The following is a 17294-nucleotide window of genomic DNA, read 5'->3' on the forward strand; positions in this document are numbered from 1 at the left end:
TTTTGTTTTTTCTTGTTCACTAAATAGTTAGATGAATGTGATTATTTCTTGAATCATAGGATCCCTCTTCAAAATAGAAAGGATTTCATCGTCACTGATATTTAGACGCACCAACCGATCTCTTTCAATTCTCAACGACTGCATGATAAGTATGCCATTTTCTTCTAAATCTTTTAGAATGAACAAACTGGCATTGATAACCGACCCCATCATTCGATTCTTACCACTACCAAAAAGAATATCAAGAAGGCCTAAATCTTCACCTTTTAGAGATTTCTTCAACTCACTGAACAATAAAACTTGTGCTTGGTTACTCAATTCATCATAGATCTCACCAAGTCGGATTTCAGCTATACCCAGTCTCTTCTTTCTCAACATAATACACAGGAGAACCAATTTACTCAAAAAAGGTAATGAATTGAGATATCCAACAACAGGGGAACTTGAGGTCTCATTGACTGCCTTCATTATATGCATAATCGTTACTGTATATTTACCATCTAAATTTTCCCGTTCACATTTCGATTTGTTCATATATTCATTTTGTGCAATTTCAACAGCTCTAATACAAATCATCAACGATCTTCTGGCATCACCACTAACAGATGCCACTTTTCTTGATGCAAATTCAATCGCATCCTTGGCAATTATCAAGTTCTCATTATCTTTACTTAGTTGTTCTAGTCTATGTTTAATAATTTCACTTAGTTGATTGTAAGAGTAACTTGTAAATTGTATTCTCGATAAACCTAATCTGGAGGATATTTTGTTAGTCAATAGTCTTTCAGGTAAATCCATCGTGTTGGCAACGGCTACAACAATCAGTTTAGAGTTTGGATATGTAGGCCAGTTAAAGAAATTGTACATAACGGCCTGGTTTTTTGTTACAATTTGATCGAGTTCATCTAGCAGAACAACCAATGGTAATTTACTAGAGCCTTTAAGAACTTCCTCATCTTCGGAATCTGCTTCAAAATGTCTTTGTAGAAAGTTCAATGAATTATTTGTGGATGTCTTCATGCCGGACAGTTTGGTCCACAAGTGGTCATATGCTTGCTGCGGCTTTATCAATTTTAAACCATTTATTTCTAGAAAGTTGAACATTTTATGTCCATTACTTTCAATTGCCATTTTAGCACTTAGTTGTTTGATGACTTCTCGGATAGTCGCTGTTTTACCAACACCGGGTGTACCACTCACGTAAATACAGCATCCTTTCTGCGATAAGATGGAACTCTTCAATCCACGATATATTTGCTCGAATTCCCTCTCTCTACATGGTAAAAATTTAAGTTTTGTGCCAGTACCTAATATCTTCTTGGCCTTTACTAGCATTTGTGTTGTTGAATACTCTCCGTCTAAAAAATCTGCAGTTTCCGGTTCTACAATGGGGAGTTTCGGATGTGTCAGTTTGGCACTTTTGATGGGAGATAATCTAGGCCTACCTCTTTTACGTTTTACCGGCTTGAAGTCCTCGATCACATCTTCTATTTCGTCCTCACTGGTTGGCATATGTCCATTCTGGTCGGCATTGATACTATAAAGAATATCATCGTCATCAACATCAACATCATCATCATCATATTTAGTATCAACTTTAACCGCTTTTATCTCTTTTATTTCAAGATCACTGTTGTCACTAGAATCACTTATATGTTTTTTTTTCTTTATTGCCTTTCCTTTTGTAGGTGTAGACGGCGCTGAGACTCGTCTAGTTGTCATTGTCTTCTTAACAGGACTTTTGGATTTCATAGTTAGCATTTTGACACTATCATAAAATTCATCCTTGTTTTCTTTGAAAGAGTCCATCATCGTGTCCCAATCAACCACGTCTGTAAAATAAGTTGATGTCTCATCAGTGAATCGTCGACAGGTAAAGACATCTGTTTCCGGCTCTTCTGAAGTGCCTTGTAACTTGTGAAAGGTGTGTATACTGACGACCTGTACTTTTCGAATAATTTGTGATAGTTTAATAGGATCTAGAAAAGGCGAGAGAAAAACATCAACATTGGTGTATTTCTCGTTGTTAGGTAAGAGTGGCAATATACTATCAAGGTTGCTAGTGTATTTAACCATCCATAGGATGTTCACAGCCAAGAAACGATCAATTCCAAAGTTTATATCTTTAATAAATCCTATTCCATTTACCTTATAATTACTTTCTGAATCTAAAATAAACGAGATACAGTCTCCTTCAACGATTGTCAAATTATCAGATTTTCGACATAGCTTTATCCCTGAAGCTTTTGTTCTTCTTGCATGCCTCATTCCTGTTTTCCCCTCAAGAACAATGTCCCATCCTTCCATGTCTTTTCTCGTCTTGGCCATTTTCAATTATATTACCAACAAATGGGTTTTTTTTATCAGCTTCTATCAGTCAATTATCAGTGTATACTCAGTGCAATGAGCAGGTGCACGTACATGGATCTGATCCTGTGCCTGTGCAATTGTATGTTCATCGCAGAAAAAAAAAAAAAGAAAACATCATAATACGCGTCAAATCCACCTCAATTAATGTAGACATTTTGGGCCAGGGGTGATGCAGACTTTTTTCCCAATAGGCTGTAAGGCCGGAATCAGATACGGTTATGACCTTTTCAAAAGTAGTATCTTTTTTTTGTGTTTTTGTTGAGGTTTCTACTGTCAAATAACAGAACCATTGAAGAGCGCATAGACCTAGCAGGGCAGATTCATAGATGTTGTGGAGCAACATCAGATACTACTCACAATTCCCATTTGTGAATCTCTCCAGGCGTGCTAAATTTATCTTTGCTTTAAGACAAACTACATTGCTTGTTTGTCTCCTGCTGGGTATTGCATTACTTATCCATAACGCATTGAGATTGCCATACCTTATTCTGAACTTCAAGCATAGTGACTTGGCGAGTGGTTTATATGATGCCATCAAAACAAGTTCAAACAGGCAGCCAAATTTGATGATGGCATCTGAGATCAAGCTCTTGGCTAGCTACATCTCGTCGGAAATCCAAGGAACACCCGAAAAAATTGAGGCAAATATCTTTGGATGGTGTTCTATCAATTACAATTCTGTCTATGACGTTCCTGACATGGATCAAGACATTACTTCTGCATGGGTCGAATCATTCAATGAAGAAGGAACCAATAACATCACGGTTGTATGTTCGTCGAATGGGGGAAACGATATCTTCGATTTCAGGGGCCAATTATCCCAAGTAGGGCTTAACAGTATCTTGTCGTATGCCTATAGTGCAAGTTTCCGTACTGATGACCAATTATCTACCAACACCAACTCATATATTCCCGATGAGAGGTATGTAAACTTGATGAAGCAAAGAGATTCATACGTTCATAGATACCGCTCTTTCATAATAGCCACAGCGGTGCTTCAAATGTTGCTATTTTTTTACACTTTTTTCTACTATTCACTTAGAGGTAACAACATGGACGATGAAAAAATACATTGGGTACCGAAAAATATAGCAGCTGTGTCTGCTGCGATCATATATTTATTAACAATTTTATCATTTGCTATAATAATATCAATCATGTTGTTTACTAAGAAAGATGTTCAGAATGAATTGTCGAGTTTTGGTATCTATGTTAATTATGGCAGCAAAGCAGTTGGACTGTTGATAACTTGGCTAGTTCTTACCACTCTATTCTTTTTACTCTGGTCTGGTCCTGTTTGGTGTAACAGGTCGGTTCGTAGAAAGGAGATAAGCAATCAAAGTCTAGTGGGAACCACCGAAGGCGAGAGTAGCAACCATGAGCACAGAAACCTTGATGACTTACAATTAACCGATGATGAATATGACGATCTTTATTCTACAAGCATATATGCAAATCCTTTTATAGGTGAATTGGACGTTGGTTTCAAGACAGACATCCCAGATTGGAAGTATAGGTCATCTGATTCGGAGGATACCAATATGGAAGAAGCAAAGGTAGATCAAAACGAAAATCCGTTTTCTGAAGAAATAGACGTTCCACTCAATCATTCTTCTAGAAGACGTGGCTTCAAGAAACCACCACCACCACAACTACCGTCTTCATCCGAAACCATGATCGATCTGATCCCCATGTCACCTATACTTCACCAAGAGAAGAATAACTGAAGAGTGAAACTACATGTGCAATTCTAAAGATTGATCCCTGATTTTTGTTTAAGGAAACGCGTATCGAGGCAACAAGATGAAACAAGCTGAGCCCTGAAAATTGTTGAATCCATTTCAATGTGTTGACATTTCTCTCCTGATGAATCAAACTAAACAAGCTTTGCTAAAGTTGCATTTTCCAAGCACTTTTATTTCTAACAGTAGTACAGAGAAGGATCAAGTGTTCTTTGAAAAACCAGATTCTGGCTATTACACGAATGACTCTTGCTATAAACATGGTAACTAACGGACAAATAGATGTTCATTCAATTGATGGGTCGAGTGCTCAATATGAAACATACGACCACGTGTACTATGAAAATCTCATTTTGGATCTACGGCTAGGTTCACACATGCATATACAATCAGACCATTAAAGTGTCACGGAGTTGTCAGATTTTAATTACATCAATTTGAAAAACAATTCTTCAAGCGACAGGAATTTATTGGAGGGATCTAGTAATGATGTGTTGAGTATTTATAACAAGTTCAAAACTCAAGATCCATCTATCAGAAGTTTAATAGAGGAAAATCCATCTGGTGTTAAGAAATGTGTTGGCAATGCCCGTACATACGCACTTCAGTTTAAACCAACGGTTCAGAAACATTTTACAGAGAGAAAGAATTAAGTACAGCTAGGCAAAAATACATCACGAAATCACATCTCATACCGTTAATGTGGTTATCTTCTAATACGTTTTTTTATTTTTATTCCCACTTATTGCAATGATTTTTGGAGTTATCGTGTGTGTCCAATGGTGGTATCTGTTTACCAAGATTTGAAATTCAAACTCCTGAGCTCACAGGACTAGTGGATACTAATGGTTTGATGTCAAAGATATTTGGAATGCAAAAAATTAGTGCCGAGCCCACAAGCGTGGCGGAGTTAACTTTGGCTGAAAGATTAGTAGATTTCCTATCTAAAACGATTTTAAGTAACTCTTTTGATAGAGGAAAAATACAGGAAAGTATTGTCAATGTTTTCGACAGCAACGATACAATGATATTCAAATTTAGTGATTACGGGTATTGTAAGAAAACATCCACCGAGAAAAAGCTCATCTCAGAGTGCCATGCTATGAGTACCGGTACTGATATACCTAGTGTTATGACTAAAGACATAACATATTCATTAATCTAAGAAGAAATAACTGGGAATGCAGATTATGCATCGGATTTCTCTGTTAGAAATTACCATGATTTTTTCAAGGAATTGCATTTCATTCAATATGAACGGAATCTCTATTTGATGTACGAGGGGTTGAAACAAGTCTTGAAACGGTAAGCTTAATGACATGTGTTTAAATGTTTCTTTTATCTAAAAGGAGGACAACCAGAAGCTTACCTAGTTATAAAGACTACCTTTTTTATGTCAATTTGAAGAAACAGTTTAAAGAGAGAAACAATCAACTGTATAGGATGAGAACGGGGTTATCCCTCGTAGCTATTTTAGTAGGTATGAGTACGCTGTTGAAGTTATTCAATATATGCTACACATTAGTTTACGGAGCTCAGATTGCGAATGCAGCACGTAGCCTAGGTGCTACCTTGCTTAATGGGATAAAGGTGGTGTCTGCAGCTATGACGTTCGAGATGGTCAATGTGATCGTTCATACCGGTATTCTTACCAGCTTAATTCTATGAACTAGAGACAAACCATGGATAATTAGTATTTAACATATAAATTTATAGAGAGTAATATATACCAAGCGGCAAAGCAAAGGCGGTTAATAAGCTACGAACCATACATGAACGGGGAATTTACTCGACTTTAAAGATCGATTTTGTTGGATTTTCGGTGAACCTGTAATCCCAACAAGAAATACATTCGGAGTTTGGATTATTCAGCATTGAGGAATCAATGACACACGAAAGGGTAACACCAAACCAATGACTCCAAAGCACCCTAGTCGAAGATACGGTTGAGTTATTGAACAATGCAGTCTCTCCCAACTTGTTTTTCCCAGACTCATCAAACCTGACTTTCATGTGAGCCAACACAATAAACTGCCCTAATCCTGTATTGCCCGATGGTAGAAAATGAACGTCCAATGAAGTGATTTGATGATTTGAGGCAGGTAATGATATCCATAACTGCTGAAACTGATCTCGAGACCCAAAAGGTGTTCCGTTGATTATGATACGGGGCTGCTGTGTGAGTTGTGGAAGCGGGGGCGATGTGGGTGTTGGATTCTGTTGATCTAATGATTCAATGAGCTTTGAAAGAAATTGTTCAACCCTTGATGTATGATCCTGATCAGACTGCTGCTGTGCCATGTTAGACATGTTAGACATTGTGTTTCCATTCATTTGTTGTTGAAACCCCATCATCTTGAGTAGAATGATTGCTTGCTTTCCGTTTGGCGTACACCAGAGAGGTCAAGGAACGAAACTAACGTGCTACTAAGTTACCGAAAAGAAAATGCTTCTGAGACTGTCTAGTTTCATGGTGCCAAAAACATGTTGAAGGCCAGTCGCTGTAGTTAGGGAGAAGGAAGAAAAAACTATAATGTGCGAGTTTTGAAAATTTGTTGACGAATTCTAGAGAGTGTCACCAAGTTAGAGCTAATTGCAGACAGTTTAAGGCAAACCAAGAGCAAGCACCTAGACAAGGACAATGTTTGGCCCATTCAGAGCAACTAGTGTGAACTTCAGTGGTCTTCTATGGAAGAGACCATGGAGACTATCGAGTCACCAAAAGAGAAGACAAAGATTCAGAATGAGGACAGTTGATTCCAATATTGAAGCACTCTATGAAGGGTTGACTGCCAATGGCATGTCTGCGAAGAAGATCACAGACTTGAAGTTCAACTTCCCGAAGGAATCTGAAATGGCACCAAGAGACAAGTACACAGTTTTCAACAAACATGCTCGTGGATACAGAAAGGGAGTACATTTTGTTCCTAAATGGACCAAATTGTCCTTAAGAGAGAATCCAGAAAACTTCTAGGTTTTGGTTTAAAACCCAAGTGGGGAAGAAGAATACCTGTATATATATATATATTTAAGTGCATGCATGTGTATGTATTTATGAATAAGCTATACACATGTGTCCATGTTTATCCTTTGTCGATTATTATACAAATCCAATACACATTTCCGTTAACGTGGCCTATATGTTGTCCCAAATGAAGTTCGATATAAAATACTCAGTGTAGCTGTCGTCTAGTTTTAAGAGCGTGATGTTTTTCTTCTTTTTATTGAGAATCAGCACCTCTCCTGTTTGGAAATTGATCTTGAGTCCTAGAGATTGGTACAACTTCAACTTGATTAGATTGGAGTTCTCCTCAATAAGTCTGGGATCTTGAGGGCCGGCATCCATCGAAACCGACGAGGTGTGGTTGATAAAGTTTTCCGTTAGGGCAGCCAAGTCCGATTCTAAAGAGTCTAGCTTCCTCAGGTTTTCATTATACGAGAGTTTAAGAGAGTTTATCTTCATATTCAAAGATGTTAGGTTTCTTGCCGAGTTGAAGATTTCGTTGTTTAGCTTGTTTAATTCTGTTCTTGTTGCCTTGCCATCAGTTGACGATTTCAACGTATTGATGGAAGCAACTATATTGTCCAGCTGTTGCTGTAATTCTTCGAGCCGAAGATTTAGAGTCTCTATATCGTGTTGTTTATAGTTGTCCAAACTGCTCAATTTATTGTTGATGTTGTCTATGAGGGCAAGATCATCATGGATTTCTATGACTGACGCTGTCTCGGATATTGTGGACGCAAGCGACTCCATCATCACCTCTGGATGTAGGTGGTGCCTTCATACAAACTGACCTAACTAGTCTACAAAACAGACACTTATGCTAGTCAATGCGTGGAGATGCTACACGCGAGGGTCCTTTCCCAGTAAAGAGCAGCTTTGGCGGCACTGAGGGAAAAACAAGTAGACAGAGCGTGCTACTGCGGCTAGCAAGCGCTGGGTTGAAGCACTTCGTGGCAACTTTTTGCGTCTCAACTAGAAAATATAATGACAGCGCAATAGATGTGAACAACACCAAAATGGCTATTATGTCCATGATGAAACAGGAAGACAAAAAAAAAACGTTGCTATTTGAGTCGGCGTCCCCTAAATAAATTTATCCCCCCCCTTCCCCCCCAGGGCGCAGCGAGATTTCCCACTCCCCCTCCCCATTTCTTTTTACCTATGAGGGAAAGAGGAAATGCAAGTGAGAAGGGAATTTTATTTTTACCTGAAAAGTGTAATGACATTCCACATGAAAATTAGGCGACTGTACCAAGTAGTAAGGGTGCATATTACAAGGCCCAAGGAAAACTATACAAACACCTACAACAACATAGATTTGAAATGGGGTGGTACGACGGCAATAGCGGGAAGACCAGAATCAGCGGATTGCCAAGTTGGGTGCTAACGCCTGCCGAGGAGAAACAGGTTTTAGAGGAATACCAAAAGGAGGTTTGGAGGAAATGCGACGAGTATGTGAAGGAGTTTCAGAAATGTGAAGCCAGTGCTGGGTTTGGAGTATGGTTCAAATGTAAGGAGGAAGGTAAGGCGATGAAGGCGTGTGTGGAGCACCACCACCAGTACGAGTATGTGGATGAGATCCGGGACGCCTTTATCAAGAAGAAGATGAAGAGGGCCCAAGAGGTAGCCCAGAGTGAGGACAAGTGAATTGGACAAGAAAATTGGAAGAATCGATAAGAGAAGTCGATAAGAGAAGTCGATAAGAAAAGTCGATAAGAGAAGTCGATAAGAGTAAGTCCATCAGTGAAGCAGTCAATAGACAAGTTCCAGGGTCTATAGAATGGGGCAGTGTTAGCGTGTATATAGTATAATAATGTAACAAAGCGACTCTAGGCAACAATGGACAGGAAACAGTGGATCCTCTGCGACACGACAGTGGACAGGGAGAGGCCATTCTTGACATAATCTGTAGTCCAACTGGGAGTTTAATTTTGACCAACTGTATTCCCCTTAAGTTCCAGCCTCTCCAATGATTAGATGGCGTTCTATAGAGTTTTCAACGCAGTTAGGGAATTGAAGAACTCCTCCTACCTGAGCAGAGACAGGCATGTCAGTCACAAACCACAAGCCAAAAGCCAGTCCCTCTGGCTTTTGGCTGTCCAATAGCCATGGGAGAGGTCTAGGACCCGTGCCGTGGATGACGGTGTATCCAGTACACCCTGGAGGGGGGTGTCGTGTAGGGAGCTGACCATCTCAACACCGTGTGGAGACCCCTGTACGCAGCGTATATAAGAGCAGACGAGGTGGCCTGTTTCCCGCTGAAGGGAGAGACAGCATCAGCAACATCCATTTACACCTACATTTATCTCAAATCAATATCTAGAAAACACATTTCAGTATTCCAATTGGAAACATATAAGAATACACACCATTTTAAATAGAATCAGTCAATACATACAAATACACCATTTATATTACCAGAGATTAAACAATGTCGTCTTTTTTGGACCGGTGGCTCTACAGAGACAACAAGAGCGCGCACAATGTGGGCACGCGGAATGGTAACACGGGCTCGTTTTACTCGCAGACGGGCGCCAAGCAGTCGACCCCCTACTACCCAGAGGGGGGGGCTGCGTATCCGCGGCGGGCGTCGGGCGGCACTGCGCCTAATTTGCAAAATGTTCCCTGGTCGTACTACAAGAATGTGGAGACGCACCGTCGGGGAAGCGCGGGTAGCATGGAGGCCATGGGGCCAGTGGAGCCAGTGGAGCGTCTGGACCCCATGGAGCGCGTGAAGGCTGCGGCGCACGCGGAGGCGCTGGGCGGGGCGGAGATGCCGGTGGGCGCTACTGCGCAGGTTCGCGCACGGCCTGTTGGGATGGATGCTGCGGGCGCAATACTACCGGATGTTGTGCGGCGGCCCTCGGGGGCAAGTAGCGTGAGTAGCACTGAGAACGAGTAATTTTGAGGCTGATTTTGCAAGGAGGGGTTGAGAATAAAGTAATAAAGGATGGGGGCTTTTACGGGGCTTGTGAGGAATATTTGGGGGTTTTTATTTATTTATTTATTTATTTACCCCTTGTGTGAAGCCCAATGCGGTTTATTTCAAGTTGATAAAATTTAGCCATACTGAGGGACAATGTAGCAATCAATCAAGGTACAGGATGAAAGTTGGTGATTTCATGGTGGTTCTTTTTACACGTTCATTCATCCCCCCCTTTACCCTTTACCCTTTACCCTTTACCCTTTATATTTTGAATTTATAGTTGACTGTTGTTCTTTGAGCCCATATACACGAGTTTGGTTTAATTTATTTCAAGTAATTGGGGTTTTCCAAAGTGCATTCTGTGGTTTATTAGGTCAGCATCTGAGGAGAAAAAAAAAACAGACTGACACCAATTCACCAAACCATAGAATCACCAATTGGTTGAGCCATATACTAGAACACCCAGTGACTCACCAGGGGAGAACATCGAGAGAGCGAACGAGAGGGCAATCATAGTTTGTTGGTTGCCGTTTATCAGTAGTGTTGCGAAACAAGGTATAGCCAATGCCTGCAATTAACCCCCAAGATGAATCGGAGATGCCGCCTAGGATCATCCTCTCCAGAGGCACTACAGATATCTCGCAGAGTGTATCAAGGAGTGCATCGAGAAATGCCTTAGGGAATGGTGATAATGGGAGACTGTCACCTCGAAATTCCAACCTCTTGGAATCGGTGTACATGGATGAAGATGGGTCGTTTAGTGCAAATGACGAAACGGAGAATGATGTGACGTCCAACAATGACCTCAAGAGTTTCCATTCTGTGGCTGAGGATTATAAACGACTATCGATGTTTTCAAAACATCACGACGTTGATGGGGATCATCAGGATCCCTCCTTTCTTGATACACTAGCAGATACTTCAAAGAGCTTGTTCAATAAAACAACAACAACTACACGGAAACTTCATCCTCATGGAGAGAAAAAACCCTTGAAAATTGAAATCCCCTCCTCACATGAAGATGAATCAAATTGGCCTGCAATTACTCCCATTTTGAAAACCCCTGCAAGGTTTCGGAAATCTCAAGAATTGGATGAAGACTTGTCCTCGGTATTAGATGAAGCATTATTTTCAAGTGTTTGGATGCCCACAGATTCGGCTCCACCTCAAAACACTAGACACTCACCAAAGAAAACCGTAAATGCTGACAGCCACCAAAATCTTAGAAGGAGGAAAGCCAGCTCAGCCTCTTATAATACAGATTCCTTCAACTATGACTTGGAATTGAACGATGCAATACCAATGAAAGATTTATCTACTGGCATAAACAATGGTATAAAAGTTGACAATTACATGGCTTCAAACCAATCTCAACAGGACGTATTCCTACAGGTTCCAGATCAAACCCGTCCAATGATTGTCATAGATTCATCCAACAATAGTTCCTTGCTTGATATGAGCTTGAATATAAGTCAACAATCGTTACCGCAAACAATAAAGGACGCAAAAGCGAAACCGGTTTCCCGTAAGCAAGGAATATCAAAGATGTTTGCTAAACTCTCAAATGTGGTCAATGCAGATTCCCCTCATATTGATGAATCTGACGAGGAAGACAATTTTGACAACCGTCAAGACGAACAAGAAGCAGCCACAGAATCTGAACACCAAAGTGAAACAATGAGTAGGGATGCACCCACTGGTTCTTCACGATTATTTCAGGAGGAACTGCCATCGAATAAAAGGTATTCGAATGGATCCATTCTAAAGCTTTACATGGATGAAATTGATAGGAAAAATCACCAAAATGATGATATTATATCGGTGTTGAACATTGAGCAAACTGACGAAATTTCAGTGAGTAGCAATGAGGAGCCTCCCCCCTCACATGAAATACCTGGTAACGGCGATGATATAAATGGGGGAAACGCCCCTCGTTTATACGGAAATTCCTTGAAGATTTTCCCCCCAGATTCTAAGTTACGGAGCTTATGTTATAAAATAGTTACCAGTCCGATAACTAACCAGTTTTCGGTGCTTTTGTTAACTACCCAAGTGGGATGGCTAGCTTTTCAGCAGTGGAAGGCTGAATACGGATTTGTGTTTAATAAAGGCCCTACAAATGCAGATTGGGCCATGCTAAGTTATTACATTCTTTATACACTTGAAATGCTAGCTAAAATTGTTGCTTTTGGATTATATGACGACTCACAAATGATTGAGGCCTTGCGATTGCAAAGATATGAAAATGAATTACAGAAGTTCTACAAAAGAACCTTTCAGAGACTAAAAAACAGTAAATTCTTCAATAAGGACAAGAGAAACCCTAAGATATCTTTGCCACTAAGTCCAGTTTCGGGTGCTACCCATACAGATGACCCCTTTGATGATTCATATGCAATCAATCCATTTGAACAACATGTAGTCACACCTGAATCAGCATTAGAACAACCACAGGAAATAGACGATACATACGAAACCCCTGATGCTTTGCACCATAATAAATTGAATCATTCCACCAGATATGCGTATTTACGTACAAATTGGAACAGGGTTGATTTTGTATCTATATTGAGTTTTTGGATTCAATTTGGAATGACATTCAATTATAAGGATATACAGAAAGTTCAGGTATTTAGAGCTTTGATGTGTTTGCGAATTTTGAGACTATTAAATGTCACTAGGGGTTCAAGAATTATTCTCAGGGGCCTCAATGATGCTGCTTCACAATCAAAAAGTGTTATTCTTTTTCTCATGTTGTTCTGGATTTTGCTCAGTATAATTGGTGTTGAAACATTCGAGTCCTCTTTTCGTCGTCAATGTGTGTGGACAAATCCCAACAACTCTTCTGATACGTATTTACACGAATTGCAGTTTTGTGGTTCTTATTTTGAGCCGGGAACGTTGGAGATACTTCCCTACCTTAACCAATTTGGAGAGCCTTCTAAAATTGCCAAAGGTTTTGCCTGTCCGGTGAATTCAAAATGCATTATTGGAGAAAATCCCTACAATGATCATCTCTCGTTTGACAATATCGTATATTCACTTCAGTCCCTCTTTGTTGTTATGTCTGCCAACACTTTTACTGATTTGATGTATTATACCATGGATAGTGACACTATGGCCTCCTCTTTATTCTTTATCTGTGGAATATTTATTTTGGATGTATGGATGATCAACCTAGTTGTTGCAGTCATTCTTCATTCATATAAGACAGAAGAACGACTACAGAAGCCTCACATTTCTTGGCTTGAAAAATCAAGGCAGAGGTATCAACAATTTGTTTCTAATAGTAAGTTAATAAAGTTGTGGAAAAAAGTTGAATACATTTTTGTTCTTATAATACTGATTTCATTTATCTATGGTTGTACCAAAACAAGAGAAGATGGTGTCTTTCCCAAACAATACAATACGTGGGATTTCATAACGAGTATAATTTTAATGGTCGAGGTGATTTTAAGGTTTATGATCTTTGTTCTTGCTGGAGACTGGAAAATGTTTTTCTTTTCGGGGTTCAACATCATTGATTTGTTTTTGGCAACTGTTACTCTGGTCATCAGCTCACCTACTGTATACAACTCCATTAGCTCGGTGGCATACGGATGGTTGTCTATTTTTGGAATTTTGAGGTTTTACAGAGTCATCGTGTCCATAAAACCTGTCAGAGAGTCTTGGAAAATTGCTCTAAAAAGAGTCAAACCTTTTGTCGAACTAATTATTTTTGGAGCATTGCTTTTGTTTTTTGTCAGTATAATCATGTCACGGCTGTTTGAAGGGGTCGTCCCAGAAGAAGAAATGAGCGATACTCCTTGGGCTATGTACAATTTGCCGAACTCCATCGTTTCTCTATTCATAATCATGACTACTGAGAATTGGTCAGATATCCTATATGTTGTTGAACAGTACTCCAATTCTACATTTAATGCCATGTGCTATGGATGCTTCTTGATATTTTGGTTCTTTTTATCAAATACCGTTTTGATGAGTATTTTCATTGCTATTATCACTGATAACTTGGAATTGTCGGATGCAGAAAAAAAGATCAACCAAATAAAGCAATTCATGAAGTCATGTATAAAGCAATCCAAAAATTCCTCAGAGGAAGGTATCATTGATTTGGTGAGAAACAAATTTGTGGCAGGTTCACAATCAGAAGAGGCAAATGATTTTTTGGCACGTATGAATGAATTAATGCTTGCCAATGGAAAACCCCCAATAGACATCAGCAAGTATGAGGTTGGAGATGACGATACTATGAAAGGTAGAATACTTATGATGAAGAGAGATATTATTGAAAGTTCTTTTTATAAAAAAGTTCAGCCCTCAATTGATGCTGCAAAACACCACATTAAAGTGTTCTACTATAACTATATACGAAGAAGTGTAAAGTTACTCTTCCTGGGGAGGAAAGATGATGAAAACAGAATTTATTCAAGAGACTCTGAAGCAAACAATCTGAATGAAAACCATAATTTTCAAAGGCCACAAAATGTTGATAGGTCATTACTTGTCTTTACAAATGAAAATCCAATCAGAAGATTTTGTCAAATGTTTATTTCACCAACCAACTTAAAAAGAACAGAGGGAAGACAACCGGCACCAAAATGTATGATTACTTTCTCCATCTTTATGTTTTTATCTTCTATTGTTGTTGTGATTTTGGCTTGTTATGAGACCCCCCTATACAGAATGAGTAAATTAAGTTACAATATTTATAATAGTTGGATGGTTTATCCAGATGCTATATTTATTGTCATATTCACTGTTGAGTTTTTCATGAGAGTTATAGCCGACGGGTTATTATTTGGCCCCAGGGCATACTTCAAATCATTTTACAATTTCCTTGACTTTTATGTGTTAATGTCTTTTTGGGTGCCAATTGTCTCGGTTCTTTCTGACAACTACACATTGCTTGTTACGTTTGATGCTGTCAGAGCTTTTCGTACTTTTAGATTACTTACTATCAACAAACAGACACAGATGGTGTTTAATATTGCTATTATATCCGGTGCTATGAAGATTATCTCTGCAGCTTTAGTTTCGTTATCTTTGCTCATTCCCTTTTCTCTATGGGGATTGAACATTTTTAGCAAGGAAATGTCTAGTTGTGTTGATGGCGTATCTGCATTGAATGATTGTAGATTTGAATATACAAATACAGTATTCAAGTGGAACGTGCTTAGCCCAAACTATGTTGAAACACCTTTATTGTATTTTGACAATTTTGGTAATTCGTTCAATTCGTTATTTCAAATCTTGTCACTAGAAGGTTGGGTTGATCTTCTAGGTGACGTAGTTAACATCACTACTTATGGCGAACAACCAAATTTGTTTTATACACCCGGGAATGGGTTTTTTGTTATATTTTTCATTTTTGTGGCTACCATCTTCATTATCAACTTATTCATTTCTATCATCATCAATAATTATCAAGTTCAAACTGGTATTGCATTTCTAAGCAATGACCAGTATGGGTGGTATGAAGTGAAAAAAGTGTTGAGTAGAGTAACTCTTGGTAAAGGAATAAATGAAAGCAATATGAGTTATTGGCAAAACAGAGTATACAACTTCATTACTAAAAAGAAGGGAATTTGGTCAAGATACACTGCGTTCATATTATTGCTGCATTTTGCTGCTTTGGTTTCGGAATGTTATCCAGATTCATACAATGGTGAAAGTGTAAGAACTGGTATATATTTATTTACCACTTTGAACCTTTTCATCAACCAAACACTTTTTCTCTATGCAATTGGAATGAAAGCTTTCTTTACTAAAAAGTGGAATATTATCATAACCTTCCTTATTACTACTGCGTTTATTATGTCTGCTTTTGCTCTTAACTATAGGTCTAAGAATGTCTTTTACAATCTCTACAAGGTTTGCTTAGTGTCAGTTTTGTGCTTGGCCATTCCACAGATTGACGCCTTATACCAATTACTTAAATGTGGCTCTACTGCATTGGTTTCATTATTAACAATATTATACACCTGGTTGGTGCTATATCTAGCATTTGCGATTGCAATGAATCAAGTCTTCGGGCTAACGAAGATAGGACCGAATACTTCTGGTAACATCAATGCCAGGACTGTAACAAAGGCTCTCATCCTGTTATTCAGGAATAGTTTTGGTGAAGGATGGAATTACATAATGGATGACTTTAAATTATCAATGCCATATTGTACTTCTTATGGACAGTATACAGATTGTGGAAACATCATTGGGGCTCAAATATTTTTCATTGTTTGGAACATTTTGTCAATGTACATTTTTTTGAATATCTTGATTTCTGTGGTCATCACCAACTTTAGTTATGTTTATCATGGATCTGGCCCTCATAAGTTGATTACACGTGAGGAACTTCGCAAATTTAAAAAGGCATGGAGAAAATTTGATCCAAACGGTACTGGATTTATTTATGAACACGATCTCTACAGGTTTTTGTCCTCTCTTGATGGTGTCTTGTCGTATCATGTTTATCCCAAATATGTTTCTCTCGGCTCTATCTATCGTAGAGTTGTCCTCGATGAAAATCCAGGAAATGGTTATGATGTCAAAATAAACGTCACTAGATTGGAGGAGATCCTCTCTTTAATCGATTATGGGGAGATCCGTCAAAGAAGGCTCAGGTATGCAAGATTAGTTTCTGAGCTTTTGAATACCGCAACCATAGTCCCCGTGGATAACGAGAGCCACCACCAAGTGGGGGTTATTCGGAAAATCCCATTTAGTGATTCCCTGCAGTTAGTTGGATTTTATTCGACATTTGAAGATAGCACATGTTTGAATTTGGAAGATTTTCTACGGCACTCTGCCCAAATTCGTTTAATTAACAGGGAGTTAAGAAAAGAGAAAATTTTACTTACTATTAAGATGATATTTACAAGATTACGTTATAAATATGCCCTTGATAAAGGTAGAGTTTTTGAGAAATTGAAAAATGCTGACAGCTTATCAGAGAAGCAGCAAATTAAGGAGGAATTGAGGAAGCAACTGAAGGGAAAGGATATATCCTTAGAAGTTCTCATGGATAGACTAAACGATACCGATGAGGGTCATCCTGTTTTTAGCAACCAGTTGTACAGGGCAATGTCCCAAAGCAGCAGAAATCCATTTAATGATGGCTATGTCTTGAGGAACCTGGATGACGATGAAATTTCAGTCGTTGATTCTAGTTCCGGTGAGAGTGACGACTATAAGGATATCTTTAACAAAACTGAGTTTACAGTTAAAAGCAAACGATCATAGATTAGAAAAA

At 38.9% G+C, this 17294-nt stretch overlaps 9 protein-coding genes across 9 annotated transcripts; 6 read left to right on the forward strand and 3 right to left on the reverse strand.

Annotated features, from left to right (window-relative positions):
- Positions 1-27: 27 nt before the first annotated feature.
- C5L36_0A04380 (uncharacterized protein) lies at positions 28-2328 on the reverse strand (the record flags this gene model as incomplete). The annotated part of the gene is made up of 1 exon (XM_029463457.1): positions 28-2328. The coding sequence occupies one exon, from the start codon at positions 2326-2328 to the stop codon at positions 28-30; it is 2301 nt and encodes a 766-aa protein (XP_029319317.1).
- A 368-nt stretch (positions 2329-2696) lies between these two features.
- On the forward strand, positions 2697-4097 carry C5L36_0A04390 (uncharacterized protein; the record flags this gene model as incomplete). Its single annotated transcript, XM_029463458.1, has 1 exon — positions 2697-4097. The coding sequence occupies one exon, from the start codon at positions 2697-2699 to the stop codon at positions 4095-4097; it is 1401 nt and encodes a 466-aa protein (XP_029319318.1).
- Positions 4098-4965: 868 nt separating this feature from the next.
- Positions 4966-5277, forward strand: C5L36_0A04395 (uncharacterized protein; the record flags this gene model as incomplete). Its single annotated transcript, XM_029463459.1, has 1 exon — positions 4966-5277. One exon carries the CDS (start codon positions 4966-4968, stop codon positions 5275-5277), a length of 312 nt encoding a protein of 103 aa, XP_029319319.1.
- Positions 5278-5897: 620 nt separating this feature from the next.
- On the reverse strand, positions 5898-6467 carry C5L36_0A04400 (uncharacterized protein; the record flags this gene model as incomplete). The annotated part of the gene is made up of 1 exon (XM_029463460.1): positions 5898-6467. The coding sequence occupies one exon, from the start codon at positions 6465-6467 to the stop codon at positions 5898-5900; it is 570 nt and encodes a 189-aa protein (XP_029319320.1).
- A 286-nt stretch (positions 6468-6753) lies between these two features.
- Positions 6754-7086, forward strand: C5L36_0A04410 (uncharacterized protein; the record flags this gene model as incomplete). The annotated part of the gene is made up of 1 exon (XM_029463461.1): positions 6754-7086. The coding sequence occupies one exon, from the start codon at positions 6754-6756 to the stop codon at positions 7084-7086; it is 333 nt and encodes a 110-aa protein (XP_029319321.1).
- Positions 7087-7248: 162 nt separating this feature from the next.
- Positions 7249-7869, reverse strand: C5L36_0A04420 (uncharacterized protein; the record flags this gene model as incomplete). Its single annotated transcript, XM_029463462.1, has 1 exon — positions 7249-7869. The coding sequence occupies one exon, from the start codon at positions 7867-7869 to the stop codon at positions 7249-7251; it is 621 nt and encodes a 206-aa protein (XP_029319322.1).
- Positions 7870-8439: 570 nt separating this feature from the next.
- On the forward strand, positions 8440-8763 carry C5L36_0A04430 (uncharacterized protein; the record flags this gene model as incomplete). The annotated part of the gene is made up of 1 exon (XM_029463463.1): positions 8440-8763. The coding sequence occupies one exon, from the start codon at positions 8440-8442 to the stop codon at positions 8761-8763; it is 324 nt and encodes a 107-aa protein (XP_029319323.1).
- Positions 8764-9547: 784 nt separating this feature from the next.
- Positions 9548-10018, forward strand: C5L36_0A04440 (uncharacterized protein; the record flags this gene model as incomplete). Its single annotated transcript, XM_029463464.1, has 1 exon — positions 9548-10018. The coding sequence occupies one exon, from the start codon at positions 9548-9550 to the stop codon at positions 10016-10018; it is 471 nt and encodes a 156-aa protein (XP_029319324.1).
- Positions 10019-10606: 588 nt separating this feature from the next.
- Positions 10607-17284, forward strand: C5L36_0A04450 (uncharacterized protein; the record flags this gene model as incomplete). The annotated part of the gene is made up of 1 exon (XM_029463465.1): positions 10607-17284. The coding sequence occupies one exon, from the start codon at positions 10607-10609 to the stop codon at positions 17282-17284; it is 6678 nt and encodes a 2225-aa protein (XP_029319325.1).
- Positions 17285-17294: the final 10 nt, after the last annotated feature.

Source organism: Pichia kudriavzevii, chromosome 1, assembly GCF_003054445.1.
Source record: "Pichia kudriavzevii chromosome 1, complete sequence".
NCBI lineage: Eukaryota > Fungi > Ascomycota > Pichiomycetes > Pichiales > Pichiaceae > Pichia > Pichia kudriavzevii.